The sequence below is a fragment of the Sinocyclocheilus grahami genome, unplaced genomic scaffold (genome assembly GCF_001515645.1).
Source record: "Sinocyclocheilus grahami isolate Dianchi unplaced genomic scaffold, SAMN03320097.WGS_v1.1 scaffold186.1, whole genome shotgun sequence".
Taxonomy (NCBI): domain Eukaryota; kingdom Metazoa; phylum Chordata; class Actinopteri; order Cypriniformes; family Cyprinidae; genus Sinocyclocheilus; species Sinocyclocheilus grahami.
In genome coordinates, this window is record NW_015505365.1 from 294,894 (window position 1) to 315,857 (window position 20,964).

The following is a 20,964-nucleotide window of genomic DNA, read 5'->3' on the forward strand; positions in this document are numbered from 1 at the left end:
TTGGTGCAGAAATTCAAACCTTTTTGCATTTATGTACAATGATGCACATTTAGGAGTAGGATTACTTTCTTTTTGTCACATAACCACCAAATTACATATTTTGCTCATAAAGGTCTCTGAATAAAATAGTTTTTTCCTTTTTTTTTTCTGTTTCCCTCCTGGATCATACTATAAGGGCCATAAATGCCTATACAACTCAGGTTCAAATGTTTTCTTTAAATTTTGTCCAATTGCTGGTTCAGGAAAAAAAAAGAAGTGTTTTTTTCTGTTCGATTATTTAATATGTCAGGCTTTCCAGGGTTAATGGTAAGTAAAGCATGTATAATTTCTGTCATTAGCTGCACCGAAGTAAATTGCATGAACAATTTCTGTTTTTAATCATGTTTCAGACATGGTTGTTCTGCTCTAATTTCACACCTTAGCTTTACACACTCTCAAACAGATTTGCAATTCTCATTTGATGTTGCAATTGGTGCAGAAATTCAAACCTTTTTGCATTTATGTACAATGATGCACATTTAGGAGTAGGATTGATTCTGCCTGCCATACAGGTTTAAAGATGTGTCAAGACAACAGATAAAAAAAATAAAAAAAATCCTAGTCTATAAGTGCCAAATCTTGAGTTATGTTCAGAAATGTACTGCATATACTACACACCGCCTTTGAACAGTATGCAGTATAATAAAAGCTTCAAACAGTTCTGTGCCACATTGTTGCATAACTTAGTCTGATCAAAAACCGAGCAAAGATTCGTGGAATGATGCACATTTAGGAGTAGGATTGATTCTGCCTGCCATACAGGTTTAAAGATGTGTCAAGACAACAGATAAAAAAAAAAAAAAAAATCCTAGTCTATAAGTGCCAAATCTTGAGTTATGTTCAGAAATTGTCTTGTGAAGCCAAAAGCTGTGCATTTGTAAGAAACAAATCCAATCAAGATGTTTTTTACTTCAAACTGTCGCTTCTGGCTAAAATGCAAGTCTGTAATCCATAATAACCAAAAAAGTCCCTCCCCTGTTGTCCTTTCACATCAAAATCCACTGACAATATTTGTTTAAAACTGTTTTGGACTGTGTTCACTTGTGAACGTACTTGATGGGTGCGTATTTCTCTTTTGATGCAGGCGAGATGACTTTTTCGCTGGAGAAATCAATTATTATGGACTTGTATTTTAGCTGGGTGCAATGATTTGAAGTTAAAAACGTCTTAATGTTGGATTTGTTTCTTACAATCGCAGAGTTTTGCTCTTCATGGGACGGTAACTGATGGACTGGAGTGGTTTGGATTATTGGGATGTTTTTATCAGCTCTCATTCTGACGGCACCCATTCACATCCATTGGTGAGCAAGTGATGTAATGCTACATTCCTCCAAATCTGTTCTGACGGAGAAACAAACGCATCTACATCTTGGATGGCCTGAGGGGGTGAGTATTATCAGCAGATTTTCATTTTCGGGTGAGCTATTCCTAGGATGTTAGAAATGGGAACTCTGTCCTGTATCGTAATTTCTGTAACCACGGTTTAGCTGTGATGTGTGAATGCATTTTATTTGTTCCTCAGGTGGCCGGTCGCAAAGGATTTCCTCATGTCATATACGCACGGCTGTGGCGATGGCCAGACCTGCACAAGAACGAGCTGAAACACGTGAAATACTGCCAGTTTGCCTTTGACCTGAAATATGACAGCGTGTGTGTGAACCCGTACCACTACGAGAGGGTCGTGTCTCCAAGCATCGGTGAATTGCCTTCTGTTATCTTGCTGTGATTTGAAACTTTCTTATCATGTAGAATAATTCTTATTTATAACATCTCTCTCTTTCCAGATCTGTCTGTTCTGACTCTGGGCGGCCCAGGTGAGGGTGCTCTTAATTAGTGCTGGGCGGTATACCGGTTCATACCGAATACTGGTGTTTTTTTTTGTTATGATATTAATTTTTTTAATACCGCAATACCGGTGTATGTCACTTAAACAACGTTGGGAACGCGACACTGTTTGAAACGGGTCCCTTTTCACTGTTGCACTGTGGTGAGGGAACAGCTGTATGTGTTACTAAGCGTGAAAGTTCTGAAACTGAAGCTGTAGAACTAATAGAACGTGATGACACAGAAGAACTCATCCACAATATCCACATTGACCATCAGCTCCCGCGTCTCACACACACACGAGCGCGACTTTAGCACTAGATTTAGCAACTTTCAGACCCTTTCAGTGGCTTTTATCCATACTGACAAACCTAGCGACTTTTTTTGGATAAAGCTTAGTTATGGTTCAGCTGGAAGATTTCGCCAGTGCTGTCCCGCGAGCGCAAGGTCTGACTTTCCCGGAGAAGTGTCACCTCTCTCGGCGTCTGTTCTGTGCAGTGAGCTGCAGAGAAGCACCGCAGCCGACTCATCAATAAATGAGTACAACACAGCGTTTCCAAGCACCTGTCGCTTACTGATTGTTTGGAATTATAAATATGAGCGTAGCTCGTCTGTTAATATCACATGCACTTTTATTTATTTTTAGTTTGTTACTCAGACGCAGGCAGTGCGCTGCATGAGACAAAAAAGTAATATAGCCTAAACAACCGCATAGCCACTCTTTAGTGTAGATGCATGCTGATTTTATCAGATGATGCCGCGATTATAAATGAGAGTGACTCCTGGTTAACACGTATTAAAATGAGTCGTGTTTAGTCACTATTTAGTGTGGTATTTTTGGACAATATTCACTCATCATGACAGTAAAATAGGGCATTCTAAGTCAATATACTGCAGTATTTCCTCTCAATCAGTAGAAAATATGGTTAACACCCGGTCATGCATGAAAAAAAAATACCGTCATGTACCATGAAACCGGTATAATTTAGAAAAATACCGTGATATCAATTTTTGGTCATACCACCCAGCACTACTCTTAATTTTTTTTTTCTTTTTCTTTTTTTTTTTCAATACTTATATTTACATATTGTTATATTTATTTTATTTTTTTTCATGTAAATTGTAAAATACTACCATTCAGAAGTTTAATGGATCAATAATAATAGCAATAATGGCATTTTATAATATTACAAAAACAAATTCTGTTTCAAAAGATGCTATTCTTTTGAACTTTCTAGGAAAAAAAGAAAAAGGATCATGGTTTATTTTAAAAGAATACTACGATATCAAATATTTCAAAAGAATATTATAATATAAAAAAGCATAACTGTTTAAAACTGATAATAATATATGTTTTTTGAGCAGCAAATCAGCATATTATAATGATTTCTGTAGGATCATGTGACACTGAAGACTGAAAATTCAGCTTTGCATCACAGAAGTAAATAGTATTTTAATATATATTCAACTGTAAAACTTGTATTTTAAATGGGAATAATATTTCACAATTTCTACTGTATTTTCGGTCAAATAAATGCAGCCTTGGTGAGCAGAAGTGACTTTCAAAAGAATGTAAAAACCTTACAGACCCCAATTTCTCCCACATCACTCTCTGACGTAGTTAAAAAAAAACGTTTAAATTCAAATCAATATTTCATGTCTTTTTATTTGCTAATTAGCTAGAAGGATAATATACAGTCTGTTACCTAGTGTATCAGATCAGATTGGTGAATAAGTGATTTGGCGTGTGTATGTGTAGGTCCGAGTGTAGATCCCCTGGTGAAGGATGAGTTCGATGCTCAGCCGTCTCATTCTGCTGCTGATGGACACACACTGCACACTGCCTCTTCCTCTGCCCCGCCTGATGCTTTCAACAGCCCAGCTGACTCCGCAAGCTCCGCCTCCACTTCCGCATTCACCAGTATGGCTGCCGGGCCAACCAGTGAGTCATTATTTCATGCTTTTGTACAACCAGCATCTCCTGTTTACATGGCATGCACCACTTCATACATCTTATAGCTATAAATCAACATGTTCCTGGCAATTGATGCTCTGATATAAGCTCTATGAGTGCTTGATATCCACATGTTTTCCTCCATTAGATGCCCCCAGCTCATGGCCTGGAGGAAGCAGTTTTCCTCCCAGCATCCCTCATCAGAACGGCCACCTGCAGCACCACCCTCCTCTTCCTCACATGGGCCAGTACTGTGCGTCACTAGAACCACCCCTAACTACCATCACTGCCTGTTTTACTCTCATCATTAAATGTTTCTCTTTGTGTGTCTTGGTCAGGGTCAGTCCATAATGAGCTGGCGTTTCAGCCGCCCTTATCCACCCATCCAGGTGAGGAATAAAACACACTGCATCCTAATTGACTGGAGATGCTATAGTATGTGAAATAAAAATTAAGGCCTGTTCACATCAACGATAACTATAACACCAACGCATGATAACATTCTGTTTATTATAAGCACATGCTGTAGTTTTGTTGTCTGCTGCTTTAAATGCTCAGGCTCTTTAAAGTCAGGTGGATTCTGATTGGCTGTCAATATTTTATCGTTCATAAGCTGGAAAAATTCTTCAGAGAGCGATTTCAATGACATCATTCCTCTGTGTTGTTATCATTATAGTTGTGATGTGAACTTCCCTATTCTTAATTAGCGATTAATTAACGATTCTTAAAACTTTAAAGTTATCGCTGTTGTCTATCGCAGTTATTATATAAACTTATTAAAAACATTTTTGCTAACACGTTACAATAAGGTTCCATTTGTTAACATTAGTTAACATCAAATAACAATGAACAAGTGTTTTTATTAACTATTATAAACAAAGATTAATAAAAACTGGATCACATGTATTGCTTATTGTTATTTAATGTTAGTTAATGCATTAACTAATGTTAATTGATGGGGCCTCGTTGTAAACTGTTACCACAGTTTTGTTAATTATTGTTTTTTAATAGAAATAAAAAAAGAATTGTTAATAGATGAAAAACCTGGTTAGCTGCCAAGGCAACATTTCACATTTTTGTTTAGTTTAAGTTGAAAGAAAATCTAAATAAATACATCTGAATAAGACAAAATTGAATCTAAAATGTAATATTAAAAAAAACGATGAAAATATGTAACAAAATTAGTAAACAATAAAAACTGAAAATCTCAAAAGCTAATTCAAAATATTAATAAAAGCTATAATACTATATAAATAACATTAAAATTACACTGTTGCCTTATCATAATATGCCAAAGATGTGTGGATCATACATTATTCCTGATGAATTTTGTATCTGTAGTATGCAGTATGTATGAATAAAAAGTATAATATGCATTGAGGGTTTTTGGGCTAATATTACCCACAACCCCTTGCAGAACAGAAGAGCTTGAGTTCATTTGACCAGTACATCACCTTATCATGTACTGTAGTGTTAGTATCGTAATGTGTTTTTACATGCAGCAATGTACAGTATGTACTTTCCCATCATCAGTGAAGTGCATCGAAGAACATTTTAATGTTAAGCTTTAGTTTAACATTTTAAATATGCATATTTCAGAATTCATATTAAAATCCTATGATCTAAGTGTTAAATGGACTAATTGAATTGTCATCGTGCTGTGTCTCTCAGCTCCAGATTGCTGGTGCTCGATTGCGTACTTTGAGATGGACATTCAGGCGGGTGAGACGTTTAAGGTGCCGTCTAACTGTCCCGTCGTAACGGTGGACGGTTATGTTGACCCGTCAGGGGGAGATCGCTTCTGCCTCGGCCAGCTGAGTAACGTACATCGCACAGAGGCCATCGAGAGAGCCAGGTATTATAATTATATAATTACTGGTAACCCTTATCAGTGGTATTTCAGTGTTATTGAGATACTATGATCGTTTTTATTCATATTGTGAATTCATTTATTTAATTTTTTTGCCTTTTCTGTTTTCAGTTTTAGTTAAAGGTTTTAGTAATTTTGTTATTTGTATTATTATTATATGTTATATGGTTTTTATTCATTTTATTTTATTACATCAAGTTAATAACTAAATGAAATGCAAGATAAGAATTAGTCTGTCCCAGACAGGGTTATCGTTATTTTTCATTTTCATTTTTGCTATTTGAAGTAAAGCTGGGTTATTCTAAAGTGACTTAAATAACGTCAAATAATCTAAATGTAGACTTTTAAAAATAGACGCGTCAAGTATTTGCTGTGTATTGGTTCAGGTTTGAGGCATACGATGTTCAAGGAAACCAAGACGCGCTAAAGCAGCGCATTCTGTTGTTTTCTTTATTTTTTTTAAAGGCATGACATTTTGTTTTATACTATTATATTATATTATATACCCAATTATTATATACTATTATATACCCAAATCAAAGCATTATTCTTTCCTTTTTGTATTAGTGTTTAAAATATTTATTTTGAAATGAATGAATTAATTACTTAATTAAACAAACAAACTTACTGGGGGACCAGGGTAGGCTATGACAGCTGTCATATCATACCCTGGCATGCCCAGCTGATGCAAAGCATAGAATTTATATCTACACAGAAGAAAGCCCAGGCTCTGCCACGGTACGGTTTGTGTCGAGCCATTCATTAGTCTGGTTGTTTGATGAGAAAAAGATTAAAAATGTAGTTGCAATAAAACTGGTTTAGAATTGCAGCAGCAGAGGACTAGTATTCTGCCGCACAGAACTGCAGAAGAACTGATGACGGGACGGCACGGTTTGATCTTCGGCTGACCAATCAGCAGAAAGGGGCGTTTAATTCCCGCCCACGTGTAGAAACCGAATATTCAAGCTGTTTATTCATTTTTCTACCCCCTGAACGAAAAACGAAAAATGAAGCCGAATTCTTGTTTTTCGCAAAAAATGAAAAAAAAAAAAAAACGAAAATTCTCATTTTCTACTTTCAATATTAAATAAAAAATCAAATGACCAAAAGATACACTGACCGCTAAGTTTCTTATTTCATTCTCATTGCCTAATGCTATGTTGGCAAATATGCTATCGTCAGATATTGCTCATTGTTTAAGGCTAGTTGTTCTGTAACATGTTTGCTAGGCAAGCTGTTGTATTTTGACACGCTGGTAACATTACCCAGTTAAAATTTCCACAGCGAGCCTTGTTTTAAATCTGTTGTTTAAGGCTGTCTGATATGAAATAGGCTTACTGCTTCAGGCTCATCTAGTATTGGGAATGCTGTTTCATTAAACTATTATTTCCAACACGTTTATGTCAGTGATATGCTGTTGCTTAAAGCTATCTAGTGTATCGGTAACGTAATGCTGTTTCATTAAACTATTATTTCCAACACGCAACACGTTTATGTCAGTGATATGCTGTTGCTTAAAGCTATCTAGTGTATCGGTAACGTGCTTGATACTTAATGCGCAGTATGTAGATTTTGCTACTAAGGTTGTTATTAATGCTAACGTTTATCTGGATAAGGGCAACATGCCTGTTGCCTAAATTTCGAGTATTGACCATATGCTGTACTGCATTAAAGGGGCTTGCTGCTCTTCTTAGCTGCTTATAAAGAAGAGCACCCCTTCGCTGCCACTCTCCGCCGGTAAGGGGCTTGCTGCTCAGCTGCTTATAAAGAAGAGCACCCCTTCGCTGCCACTCTCCGCCGGTAAGGGGCTTGCTGCTCAGCTGCTTATAAAGAAGAGCACCCCTTCGCTGCCACTCTCCGCCGGTAAGGGGCTTGCTGCTCAGCTGCTTATAAAGAAGAGCACCCCTTCGCTGCCACTCTCCGCCGGTAAGGGGCTTGCTGCTCAGCTGCTTATAAAGAAGAGCACCCCTTCGCTGCCACTGTCCTCCCGAAGGGGCAAGCTGCTCTTCTTACCTGCTCATAGCAGAAGAGCACCCCTTCAGTTAGATTGCTGTCAGCATGTGGTTTGTTTTGGAGGGTTATTTATGCTCTCCCTGCTCCTATCCATGCTAGGCTGCGTGGATGGGCAGAGAGTGTTGCCCAGAACAGAACCATACCCCCAACATAAAATGTATGCTAATTGTAAGTCATCTTTGACGATAGTGGTCCTGACAGAACCAACAGTGTTGAATGACATTATGCCAGTCGATTGGATTGTCTTTTCTCCTCCACGCCTACCCACAATCCTCCCTTCTGAGCTGCAAACAAGTAAAGCTTGTTTCTCTCTGTTTTCTGTCCTGCAGGCTTCACATCGGTAAAGGTGTTCAGCTGGAGTGTAAAGGCGAGGGTGACGTGTGGGTGCGCTGTCTCAGTGACCACGCTGTGTTTGTCCAGAGCTATTATCTGGACCGCGAGGCTGGACGAGCTCCAGGTGACGCCGTCCACAAGATTTACCCCAGTGCCTACATCAAGGTAACACGAGCGCTGACCTCCATCACCCACTCCACCTGCTTATTCACAGCATACTGAAATCTTCACCAAGAAACCAAAGTATCTTATTGGACATAGTACCATTATAATAGACTGATATTCTTTTGAAGTATAGAAATAGAAATGGCATATAAAAAGAAGTACTGTGGTATATGTGTATACAGTTTGAAGAAGCTACTTTTGATATTTTTTAGTAACTTTTTTTTTAGTTAGCCACACTACTACTAGTTAGTTTACTAACAAAAACAACTGTTAGGCAATTTAAGATGGCATTGTCTTTTTAAATGTAAAAAAAAAATGATTCAGTCATATTATTTAAGGTTATAATAAAAATGTTTGTAATATGTATATTATATATCATTAATAGCATGATTTTATATATATATATATATTTGTTTTCTACCACAATAGTATTCATATATAATAATTAGTAATCATTAGTAATTACATTTATATTTGCACAATGAAAGTATTAACAATATTAATTTAGATCTTGATCTATATTTACAATCAGAATATTAAATATTTAATCATTATTAGTTTACAAAATAATTTTTCTGTTTACAAACATCATGGTTTATCTCACCTAAGAACAATAAAGATCTCGGTTATTGTAACCGCATTGATCTTGCTGATACATTTACAGTAAATGCAACTAATAAAATTAGAAAAGTTGTGCGTGTATGGGCAGCAGAATTCATTTATGCTGGTCAAGTACCGAGTTAGCCACACTACTACTAGTTAGTCTACTAACAAAAACAACTGTTAGGCAATTTAAGATGGCATTGTCTTTTTAAATGTAAAAAAAAAATGATTCAGTCATATTATTTAAGGTTATAATAAAAATGTTTGTAATATGTATATTATATATCATTAATAGCATGATTTTATATATATATATATATATTTGTTTTCTACCACAATAGTATTCATATATAATAATTAGTAATCATTAGTAATTACATTTATATTTGCACAATGAAAGTATTAACAATATTAATTTAGATCTTGATCTATATTTACAATCAGAATATTAAATATTTAATCATTATTAGTTTACAAAATAATTTTTCTGTTTACAAACATCATGGTTTATCTCACCTAAGAACAATAAAGATCTCGGTTATTGTAACCGCATTGATCTTGCTGATACATTTACAGTAAATGCAACTAATAAAATTAGAAAAGTTGTGCGTGTATGGGCAGCAGAATTCATTTATGCTGGTCAAGTACCACATTTAAGATGTCGAAGTATCTTTTTGTAGTATTTGTGCTGCTTCAAGGCAGTGTAACAAGTTTGCATCCTAATAGTGTCCTTTGCGTGGCTTTAACTAACTCAAAGTGTACATTCAAGAGTAATTCAACACAGCATCTTCATCACTTCTGAATATCAAAGGCGTGAGGCTGCTTGACGTCTGTGTTTGGTGTCTGCAGGTGTTTGATCTGCGTCAGTGTCATCGGCAGATGCAGCAGCAGGCGGCGACGGCTCAGGCTGCGGTGGCTGCGCAGGCGGCTGCGGTGGCGGGAAACATCCCAGGCCCGGGTTCGGTGGGAGGCATCGCCCCTGCTATCAGTGAGTCTTACTAACTTTCATTTGTACATGCATAGATCCATATTACATCAGTTTTCTGCCATTATGCGAATAATGTGTGAACTTTTTTCTAAATGATTTTTGTGAGGTTCCATTAATTTGATTAATTTTAATTTTATTTTTTAATTCTGGAATGAAGTAATTTATGACATTCAGTTCTGTTAACAATTTTTTTAAAATACTGGAGCCAAGTGATTCATGATGTTCGGATCCTGTAATGATTCTTTATTTAATTTTTAATTTTTATTTTCATGACAATCAGGTCCTATAATCGTTCATTAAAACCAAATGATTTTCATGGTGTTTGTTTCTGTTAACCGTTCTGTAACAAAAAATACTGAAACTACAAATGATTTTCGTGACATTCTGCTCTAGTAGCTTTTTTTTTATTATTATTATTATTATTATTAGAAACAAATAATTTGATGACATTAATTTCTGTTAACAGTTCTTAAAAAAAAATAAAAAATAAAAAATACTGGAACCAACTTTTTTCATGAGATTGGATTTCGTTAATTTTATTTATTTATTTATTTTTTTTAACGGTTGTTTTATTTGTACCATATGATTTTATTGGCGTTCAATTCTGTTAATGGTTCTTGAACATCTGGATTCTCCCGCCGATGCAGTGTACTAAAATACCCTGGCAGTGTTTCCTTAGTTTAGTAATGATCCCTCCGCCTGTCCTCAGGTCTGTCTGCCGCGGCAGGCATCGGCGTGGACGACCTGCGGCGTCTCTGCATTCTGCGCATGAGTTTCGTGAAGGGCTGGGGTCCCGATTACCCTCGCCAGAACATCAAGGAGACCCCGTGCTGGATAGAAATTAATTTGCACCGCGCTCTGCAGCTCTTGGATGAGGTTCTGCACACCATGCCTATAGCCGACCCGCAACCTCTGGACTGATGCTTGAACATTTAACCTTCAACATTATTACAGTGCACATAGCTCAAAATGACTCCGCTGACCTTTGACCTTAGCCACGAACGTCTTGACTGATTTGTTACGCCGTCTGGCAAAACGTTGAAAACCAGCAATACTACAAAACAACACTAACTATCTATCCAACAGGACTGTTCATCAAACCAGTAAAATCACCCTTTTTTGAGACCTTGACTTTTGAATTTCAAACTGTAGAGACTTCATATTGCATTTAATCCAGTGTTAGTCAGACGTGTACGGTGGCCACATACACACTGCAGTGAAAAACAGATGTCACTGCTCTTCAGAGTTTGATGTTCTGTGCACATGATCATTCACACATCAAAGATGAACCTTGCGCAAATCATCCGAAAAAAATCGAATGCAATAGTTTTATGACTAATTTACTAAGAAATGTATCTTTCGTTGTAGTTCGTAAAACCAAAAATTCCATATTACGTAAATTGTTGCATTCATTAACGATTATGTAAAAAAATTATGTAAATAATTGCATTAAATTGAATGCAGGTAATTTAGGTAACAATGGTTTTGTGGCTTATGGATTATGTAATTTGCATTGATTTGAACGCAACAATTTACACAATCCAGAAATTGCAAAACCATTCTTTTTGTATACTACCGTTCAAAAGATTTCTTGAACGGCAAATCAGCATATTCCAATGATTTCTGAAGGATCATGTGTAGTAATGATGCTGAAAATTTAGCTTTGCATCACAGGAATAAATTACATTTTACAATATATTACGATAGAAAACTGTTATTTTAAATTGAAAAATATTTCAGAATATTACTGATTTTTGTTCTGTATTTTTGATCAAATAAATACAGCCTACATAAGACTTCTTTCAAAAACATAAAAAATGTTGAACTAGAACGGTAGTGTAAATTAATTATTTAATTTAATGCAACAATTTACATCATTTTATGCAACGGAAACAATCACAAAACAAGCTGAATATTTACACAAATTAAATATTTATATAATTTGCATTGATTTGAATGCAGCAGTTCATGTTTCACAAACTAAAATTGACAGAAATTTGTTCAGCTATATACATATCAGAAATGATATTTTATGAGCATGTAATGCCTAAATTCGACTTGTTTTGTTCAGCTTGTTTTTGAGTAACTTATGAGATTCACTTTTGTCACTTCCAAATCGTTGCAATGAGTATGTGGCCAGAATATTGTCCTTTGTGTGTGTTAATTTGTTTTTTATTTTGCATTTGTTATAACTTTAATGCTAACTCCTTTATGTCAAGCACTCGATTACTTTATCAGCTGTAAAGATTTTCCCTGGAAGGGCTTCGTCTCATCAAGCTGCAGTCAGAATGAAAACGGGCTCATCCTGCATCCAGATCTGTTTTAGACTATTAGAAGACATGAATTATGATTTCTTGGAGTTGGAGCCAAACGCATTTTGTCTTTGATACTAAACCTTCCCTCTGTTTAGCCCAGGTGGGTTAGATACAGTTAATAGCGATTGTTTCATTGTACTAACCAGTTTTGTCCTCTCAATGCATGTGCGTTTTTTATGATTTTTTTTTTAGTGATGCATGTTCATGTTGGCATGGAGATGGAGCAACCTGGGATAAAGAGTTGGGAACAGTATTGAATATGAAGGTATGTTCAGAATGGCATACTACTATTTTTGCAGTGTGCAGTATATTGTTCATAGTACATACATGATCAGATAGCACAATGCATAATGATCGATTTGATGGATTGTCAGTGTGATTAAACTAGAGTAATAAACATACTGAAGAAATGTGAGACTCAGTATTTGATCAGAGTACCAAAAGTTGAAGATATTACATAAAAATGAGATTACAAATGCAAAATAAGAGCACTCATTTCCACTGTTGATAACTGGATGCCACTTGAATTAAACATGCAACTTGGCACAAGGTGAAAATAATAAAAAAAACGACAGTTTGAAGTGTTTAGCATTGTGTATTACAGACTATTTCACATATTTAAAAACCAGTATGCAGTATGTACTGCGTAGTACACTAGTATTTTATTCTGAAAACAGTGTGTGTGACTTGTGCAGGCTGATGGAGATTTTCCGGTGTGTTTCTGCACTTATTAGTGCTTTTCTGTTCATGCTCATCGACATAATGACTTAATCTGATCAACAGAAGACTGACTGAAACATACTATTACAGTACTGTAGATATGAGAATACAGTAATTATATTTCATGGCTTTCAGTCATTAATGTCATTTAACAATGCAGCTGTTCTTTCTGAAACTATTAAATGTGACAAACTGGTTTGTATTTTTATTTTTTTTATGTTTGTCATTATATAAAATTGCATCAGTGTTTTTTGTGTAAAAATCAGAAGCTGTATGGATTACCTTGAGGCTGAAAAATGACCATGGTACAAAAAGTTTCTACTAAAATGCAACGGTTTCCACTGCACTGAAATCAATATAATTTATGACTGCAGTATTTTTGCTGAAAATGTGGTTACAATGGCAGTTTTCATAAGGGAGAACTATACTACCAAACTTTGTGCTTTTCATGAATTTCATCAGATATTTTATTCATAGATTCATTTTTGCAACAGCAATTCGACCGCAGCTTGGGATGCAAAAATACGGATGAGCCCTAGCTGAAGGTAAAACTCAAATCACACAGAGCACATAGGTTTTAAATGAAACAATTTATTAAGGAACTTTTAATATCAGAAAAATAAAAATCTTGATTCTTTTTTACAGCAAATATATAATATCAGTGCTTTGGCCACAGGACAGTAAGGCCATTTATCATAAAATATATTTTAAACTTTAAGAATACAACTTATATGCCTTTAAATGTCCCTGCATAAACGTATATACATATTAAAAGAACAGTAAAATTATCAAATACAGAAACATTGTTGCAGTGTGATGGTAAAAAATCCCTCTGATAAACATAAAATTCCTAGTCATGTTTAACTTAGGACTTTTATTTTGTTCATAATGTGGTAGTATGCAGACCTAATGCAGCATGTATGTGTATATATATATATATATACACACACATCTATATTAGATCCTTAGCTTTTTTTTGTTGCAGTTTAGGAATTGTTAGATAATAAAACATGCAGGTGTGCTCTTTCCTGCTCTATAATAATTAACATCAATACTCTACAAGCTAATACTTACGGCAGCCGACTGCTCGCCAGATAGTCTTAATATATATCTTAAATCTTAATATATATGTATTTGAATATGAAATATAAACTACAGAAATACAACAAAATTGTAAAAAAAAAAAAAACTTTCATGGTGAATCTTGAGAGGTTATGGATCTCCGATGCCTTAGTTTCTTTGTTTAGTGGTGTCTGCACAAAGTAACCAGGCGCAAGTAGCCGTGTCAACCTACACTTTGAAAAGTTTATACCACATTATCTTTGACAAAATCACTCCTCTCAGGTCCTAAACGACCCGCTCCTCTCGGTACGACACCGTGCGATGTCCTGGCAGGACCCATTCGTTTAAGGCAAAGAGAGGAGTCATAAACACATACTGTAATGCAACCTACGAAAAAGGGCCTCGTGCGTGAAACAGTTCACTCTAGTTAATGTTTCCATCAAAAGTTGTGAATTATACTCGTGTGAAACATTGGAATACCGCATAACACATTTGAGAATGAAACACCATGCGTTCAAGAGAATAAAGTCTACACTCCTGGAAAAATGAGTATTAAAATAATAAAAAGTTGGTGCTTTTGGGGAAGCCTGATGTTTGGGAAAGCAATTGTGTGCTGACTTTAGTATTGCACATCCAGGAATCGAGCATGACATTTTCAATGTGCATTATTTATTTATTTTATTGCACATCTTGGCACTTCCATCTAGTGCTGTCAAACGATTAATCGCATCCAAAATAAGTTTTTGTTTACATAATATATGTATGTGTACTGTGTATTTATGTATATATTAAAGAAAAATATGTTGTTTATATATTAAATATATTTATATAATATAAATATAAATTTATACATATAAATACACGTAAATATTTTCTCTCTCTATATATAATATACACAAAGTACACATAAATATTATGTAAACAAAAACTTTTATTTCGGATGCGATTAATCGCGATTAATCGTTTGACAGCACTACTTCCATCCAGCTTTTTAAATACGATATCCCAAATTTTGCATACAGATATGTGGATGGAAACATTTAATTGAATGTGAAATTGGTTTGAAACACAAGCAATGTTTACATTTATCTAAAAACTACCTGCATGTAATTTGACAGTTTAACACAGCAATTTATGCACAAACTGATTCATGAGCAATTCATTCACGCAAATTAATTTAGTTCACGTTTAAAGAAATACTTCACCTGAAATTGAAAATGTTGTCACCTTCAGGCCATCCAAGATGTAGATGATTGTTTCTTCATCAGAACAGATATGGAGAAATTTTGCATTGCATCACTTGCTCACCAATGGATGCTCTGCAGTGAATGGGTGCCGTCAGAATGAGTCCAAACAGCTGATAAAAACATCACAATAATCCACAAAAAATCCACACCACTCCAGTCCATCAGTTAACATCTTGTGAAGAGTTGCATGTTTGTAAGAAACAAATCCATCATTAAGATGTTTTAACTTCAAACCGTCTAAAATAAGGGTCCGCTATCCATAATATTGCTTTCTCCATTGGAGAGCAAGTGAAGTAACGTTACATTTCTCCAAATCTGTTCTGATGAAGAAACAAACTCATTCATCTCGGATGGCCTGAGGGTGAGTACATTTTCAGCAAATTTTATTTAACTATTCCTATAATGAGGACAAGCAATGCCCTTCAATTTCGTATTGCGTACGGAGATGCTCAAAGTGGTCCCTTAGGTGGCGTTCAGGACGGCTCTTTATGATCGCGTACTGCTCGACTCTAGTGTTGTGAAACAGAAACTAAAGACCACAGATGCTTTCGCAGCAACATCGCCAATCCACACCACCACCTTCATGGAATCAGGCACATGGAAATGTAAACAAACAAGTCCATACTTTGAAAACAAAACAACAAAAAACACAAGTGATGGCAATTTAGCACTGCTAAACCCCAGCACCGCTCGCCGCGACAACTAAACGCAAATCTTTGAGATGAACTCAACGGTGGTTATTAATCAAAAACCTTATTTCAACGTAATAAGAAGTATTTCAATGTAAAAAAATTAACCCAGTTTACTCCTCCCCATCCCAATTTTTTTCCTCTCTCTATGCGTTTTGCAGGATGGAGTTGGAACACTCCAAACAAACAAGGTTTTGCCCGCCCAGGACAAGCGCCGCCACGTTGTCTCCGCAGCGTACGCACGCAGGAGCTTGGCTGTGTTTGGGGTAAGTGCGCATGTCCGGCGGAGAGCTGGAGCCTGTGCTGTCGCTAGACGGGGAAAACACAGAACCAAAGGCCGGGAGGCTCTGGGAATTCTCCTGCACTAACCGAACCAGCGGATGATCCTCCGGAAGAGACGGAGACAGACGGGCCAGAATGGACGGAGAGAGCCTCGGCGTAGTGGGCAAACTCGCTCCTCCCTGCTCGAGAGCGCTCCACAATGATGGATTGGCGGATGGCGCCATCATCGTTAGCCCGTCGTATCCCACAGGATCTTCGGATCCCAAAGGCAACTGGGAATCGCCAAACCAGAATGTGCCTCCGCTGCTGCCGGGACTGAGATCCGCCACTGCGCTGCCTTTCCCGCTGTAGTAGGACTCGCTAGAGCTGCTTCCGAGCGAGCTGGAGCTGTCGTTGCGATAGCCCGTGGCGTTGCTGTGGAAGTTTGAAACGCTGCCAGAGAAGAGCCAGGCTCTGTTGCCGCCCGACTCGAAACCAACGTCGGTGCCGTTGTAGTGGAAATCATCATCGTCCACAGTGGTGTCCACGCTTCCTGCGGTACGCGTCACAATATGAGACTCGATCTCCTCTCGGGCTCGGTCTATATTCTCGGGCATCCCGGTCACCTCAAACACCGGTTCTTTGTCGCGGCTTGGCGTGACGATGTAGGTGTGGGTTTGCTGCTGGATCCTCTTGATAGTCGCTCCTTTTGGCCCCACCACGAGCCCTACCATTCGATACGGCACCCGAACCTGGATGGTGGTCTGTCCCGGATGGCAAGGATTGCTGTTTGTCGGTGCCACTTTGTTCCGAGACGCCCGGATGAGGGAAAAATGCTCGGCCGCGGACAGAATCTCACGCTTGGCCGTGATGACGTCCTCCTTCCGGCCGGTCACTACAAACATGGGCTCCTCTCCTCTCACGGGGGTTTTGATGTAAGTGTTGGTCTTTGCTCTCAGAGCTTTGATTTTGCAACCTGTGGAGAACAGAAATACAAAGACAAGTCAACACTTCGCTAGCTTAAGAAGACATCAATCAATCAATCAATCACAGGCATAGACAAGTGAGCTCTTCTCAGGAGTGATTAGTGCAGTCCTGGATGCTGATTGGTCAATACTAACAGACTTGATATGGTAACAGGGGTTGTCAGTGTGTTAGTTCACATGTTAGTATTACACAACTTGTTTTCATCCAGTGCAGTGAAGAAACATCACGTCACTACAGATAAGTGTGCATGACACATGCAGTTCAATGAGGTCAGTGCAAGCATATATTATTAAAACCATTTTCATCACGGTTTCATTATGAATGTGCTGATATTGAGAAATTGGCCCACACACATTACAAATAATTATGACTAATGATCAGGCTTATTACTAATATTAAAAATAAATAAGGTTTTGTCTTTTAACTTTTTTTTTAAAACTAAATCAAATATTTTGAATTAGTTTTTATTTCTAGTTTGCATTTTATTTGAATTTTAGTTAAAGTTTTAGTAATAGTTTTTTTTTTGTGCCATTTTTAGTAGTTTTTGTTTTATTTATTTAGACAATGTCTATTTTTATTGTCTAATTTATGAATTTGTATTTCAGTTTTAGTGTATCTAGTTAGTTATTTTAGTTACACTAAAATAAAATAAGAAATGTTGCCAACTGAAATGTGTTTTTTTTTATATTTGACTTTTTTTCAGTTAACATTTATTTTTGCTCAAGTACTGAAATGGGCTTTTTTAATGGTTTTAGTTTCTGTTTGAATTAACAATATAATAACCCTAGTTCAAAGTTAATTCAGGTTTTGAAATCTAGGCTACTACAAAAGATGGATAACTTTTTTTTTTTTTATGTAAAACTTTCTGGTAACTAAACTGGCACTTTAATGTAAATACAAAATATATATTTTCTAACAAAATATTTAGGTAAAATTATATTAAAATGTTTATATTAATATGATTATTTTATTAATAATATAAAAAGGTTATACTACATTGCATTCTATTCTTATATATGTATTATTAATATAATTAAATATACTATATTCATAATTTTGTTAATTATATATAATTTATTTTTGTTTAGATGTGTGTATATATATATATATATACAAAACATAATAATTTTTTTCATGAGGTGAGGTCTGTGAGAATATCAGCAGGGCGAGTACAAATATGAATCACTAATCCAACTGGCCTCCTTATTGTTGAACACTGTTGAAAAGTGAGACACGATGAATCACGATATTAGAATATCAAACATGACACATTAGCAATCAAACAAACCCACCCTGCCGACCAACTATTTCCGCCACATGCTCAGATGTGGGCACCATCACGCACTCTGTTGTGTTCACGCTCTTCCTCCTGGTATTGAGCGCACACCTCTCACCCTCCTGCATCATCATCATCGCCATCATCATGCTCCCCTGAACCTGATAGCCCTGGGACTCGCCCAGCCCGTCCAGGAAGAGCACACCGGTCCCCGGGGCCTCCATGGCTGTGAGGGCCCGGGCCCTCAGCTGGTCCAGATCAGCATCATGTCTGATGATGTTGTTATTGTTAGTGTTGGTGGTGTTTTCCTCCTCTGATCCAGTTTGGGACAAGGGCTGGAGGTCCAAAACCGCACCCAGGACACCCAGATGAGAAGTATCATGTAACGTTAGTTCTGATGGACTCTCTTCATCCCGGAGGCTCATCCCGCTCAGGTTCTGTACCGGTACCGGGAGGTCCGGGTCAGTATCGTCGGACTCCAGGAGTTGAGCCGTGTTACTGGGCATGCTCGACCAACAACGTGTCCTACTTTCACTGCGGGACACACATAAACAAACAAAAGTGCCACGACAATGAGTTCTCCGCGCTCTCGTTACTGTATTAAAGTGTACAGAAATAGATTAAGTGATTCGTAAAGTGTGTTCAGTGTATTTCAACTTACAGCTGATGTTTTTAGCAGCGGCAACCGTGGTTCCGTGACCCTGTTCTGCTGAATCTCTTTGTTTACGGTTCTTCGGGGATCCTCGCTCAGGTTCGTGAACAGCGATCTGCCGCCGCAGCGCCACACACCGGCGCGGATGAACAGTGCAGTTTTCGTTTTAGCCACAGTAGCCCTTCACTGCAGAACGCAAGATACAGGGGGCGTGATTGGATCCACATCTAGGGGGTGGAGATCGATAGGTTTAGGGCTGGAGATGGGTGGCTTTAGGGCTCAGGGGGTGGAGACGGGTAGGTTTCGGGGTGGAGATGGGTGGGTTTAGGAATCGGGGTGGAGTCGGGTAGGTTTAGGGGTGGAGATGGGTGGCTTTAGGGCTCAGGGGGTGGAGACGGGTAGGTTTCGGGGTGGAGATGGGTGGGTTTAGGAATCGGGGTGGAGTCGGGTAGGTTTAGGGGTGGAGATGGGTGGCTTTAGGGCTCAGGGGTTGAGACGGGTAGGTTTAGGGGTGGTGATAGGTGGGATTATGGATCAGTGGGTGGAGATTGATAGGTTTAGGGCTGGAGATGGATGGGTTTAGGGCTCAGGGGGTGGATACGGGTAGGTTTGGGGGTGGAGATGGCTGGGTTTAGGAATCGGGGTGGAGACGGGTAGGTTTAGGGGTGGAGATGGGTGGGTTTAGGGCTCAGGGGGTGGAGACTGGGTTAGGGTTAGGGGTTAGGAGACGGGTAGGTTTAGGGGTGGAGATGGGTGGCTTTAGGGCTCAGGGGTTGAGACGGGTAGGTTTAGGGGTGGAGATAGGTGGGTTTAGGGATCAGGGGGTGGAGATTGATAGGTTTAGGGCTGGCGATGGATGGGTTTAGGGCTCAGGGGGTGGATACGGATAGGTTTAGGGGTGGAGATGGCTGGGTTTAGGAATCGGGGTGGAGACGGGTAGGTTTAGGGGTGGAGATGGCTGGGTTTAGGAATCGGGGTGGAGACGGGTAGGTTTAGGGGTGGAGATGGGTGGCTTTAGGGCTCAGGGGTTGAGACGGGTAGGTTTAGGGGTGGAGATAGGTGGGTTTAGGGATCAGGGGGTGGAGATTGATAGGTTTAGGGCTGGAGATGGATGGGTTTAGGGCTCAGGGGGTGGATATGGGTAGGTATAGGGGTGGAGATGGCTGGGTTTAGGAATCGGGGTGGAGACGGGTAGGTTTAGGGGTGGAGATGGCTGGGTTTAGGAATCGGGGTGGAGACGGGTAGGTTTAGGGGTGGAGATGGCTGGGTTTAGGAATCGGGGTGGAGACGGGTAGGTTTAGGGGTGGAGATGGCTGGGTTTAGGAATCGGGGTGGAGACGGGTAGGTTTAGGGGTGGAGATGGGTGGGTTTAGGAATCGGGGTGGAGTCGGGTAGGTTTAGGGCTGGAGATGGGTGGGTTTAGGGCTTAGGGCGTGGAGATTGGGTTAGGGTTAGGGTTAGGGGTTAGGAGACGGGTAGGTTTAGGAATCAGGGGGTGGAGACAGGTGGGTTTAGGGATCGGGGTGGAGTCGGGTAGGTTTAGGGGTGGAGATGGGTGGGGTTAGGGATCAGGGGGTGGAGACGGGTAGGTTTAGGGATCAGGGGGTGGAGACGGGTAGGTTTTGTGCTGGATATGGGTGGTTTTTGGGATCACAGGGTGGAGACGGGTGGGTTTAGGGATCAGGGGCTGGAGACAGGTAGGTTTAGGGCTGGAGATGGGTGGGTTTATGGATCAGGGGGTGGAGACGGGTAGGTTTAGGGCTGGAGACGGGTGGGTTTAGGGATCAGGGGGTGGAGACGGGTAGGTTTAAGTATATGTAAGGTGGGATGAGTTGGATCTAGATCAACCCCCTGGATCTGCAGTGAGGACCATCTCGTTTTAGCAGCCAAAACATTATATGTCTATTTATTTGGGCCATAAAACACTTTAGAGGAACTATAATAATAAATCTATGACTAATTTTAA

The 20,964-nt window shown here is 38.6% G+C and overlaps 2 protein-coding genes across 2 annotated transcripts; one reads left to right on the forward strand and one right to left on the reverse strand.

Annotated features, from left to right (window-relative positions):
- Positions 1–1,250: 1,250 nt before the first annotated feature.
- LOC107594567 (mothers against decapentaplegic homolog 4-like) lies at positions 1,251–11,418 on the forward strand. Its single transcript, XM_016284659.1, has 11 exons — positions 1,251–1,258; positions 1,395–1,425; positions 1,562–1,736; positions 1,824–1,853; positions 3,623–3,805; positions 3,966–4,070; positions 4,156–4,206; positions 5,489–5,672; positions 8,030–8,198; positions 9,651–9,789; positions 10,499–11,418. Exons 1-11 carry the CDS (start codon positions 1,251–1,253, stop codon positions 10,708–10,710), a joined length of 1,287 nt encoding a protein of 428 aa, XP_016140145.1. The 3' UTR covers positions 10,711–11,418.
- A 4,053-nt stretch (positions 11,419–15,471) lies between these two features.
- LOC107594549 (RNA-binding E3 ubiquitin-protein ligase MEX3C-like) lies at positions 15,472–19,066 on the reverse strand. The gene is made up of 3 exons (XM_016284635.1): positions 19,008–19,066; positions 18,363–18,880; positions 15,472–17,059 (listed from the first exon to the last, which is right to left on the reverse strand). The coding sequence occupies exons 2-3, from the start codon at positions 18,850–18,852 to the stop codon at positions 15,969–15,971; spliced, it is 1,581 nt and encodes a 526-aa protein (XP_016140121.1). The 5' UTR covers positions 18,853–18,880; positions 19,008–19,066; the 3' UTR covers positions 15,472–15,968.
- Positions 19,067–20,964: the final 1,898 nt, after the last annotated feature.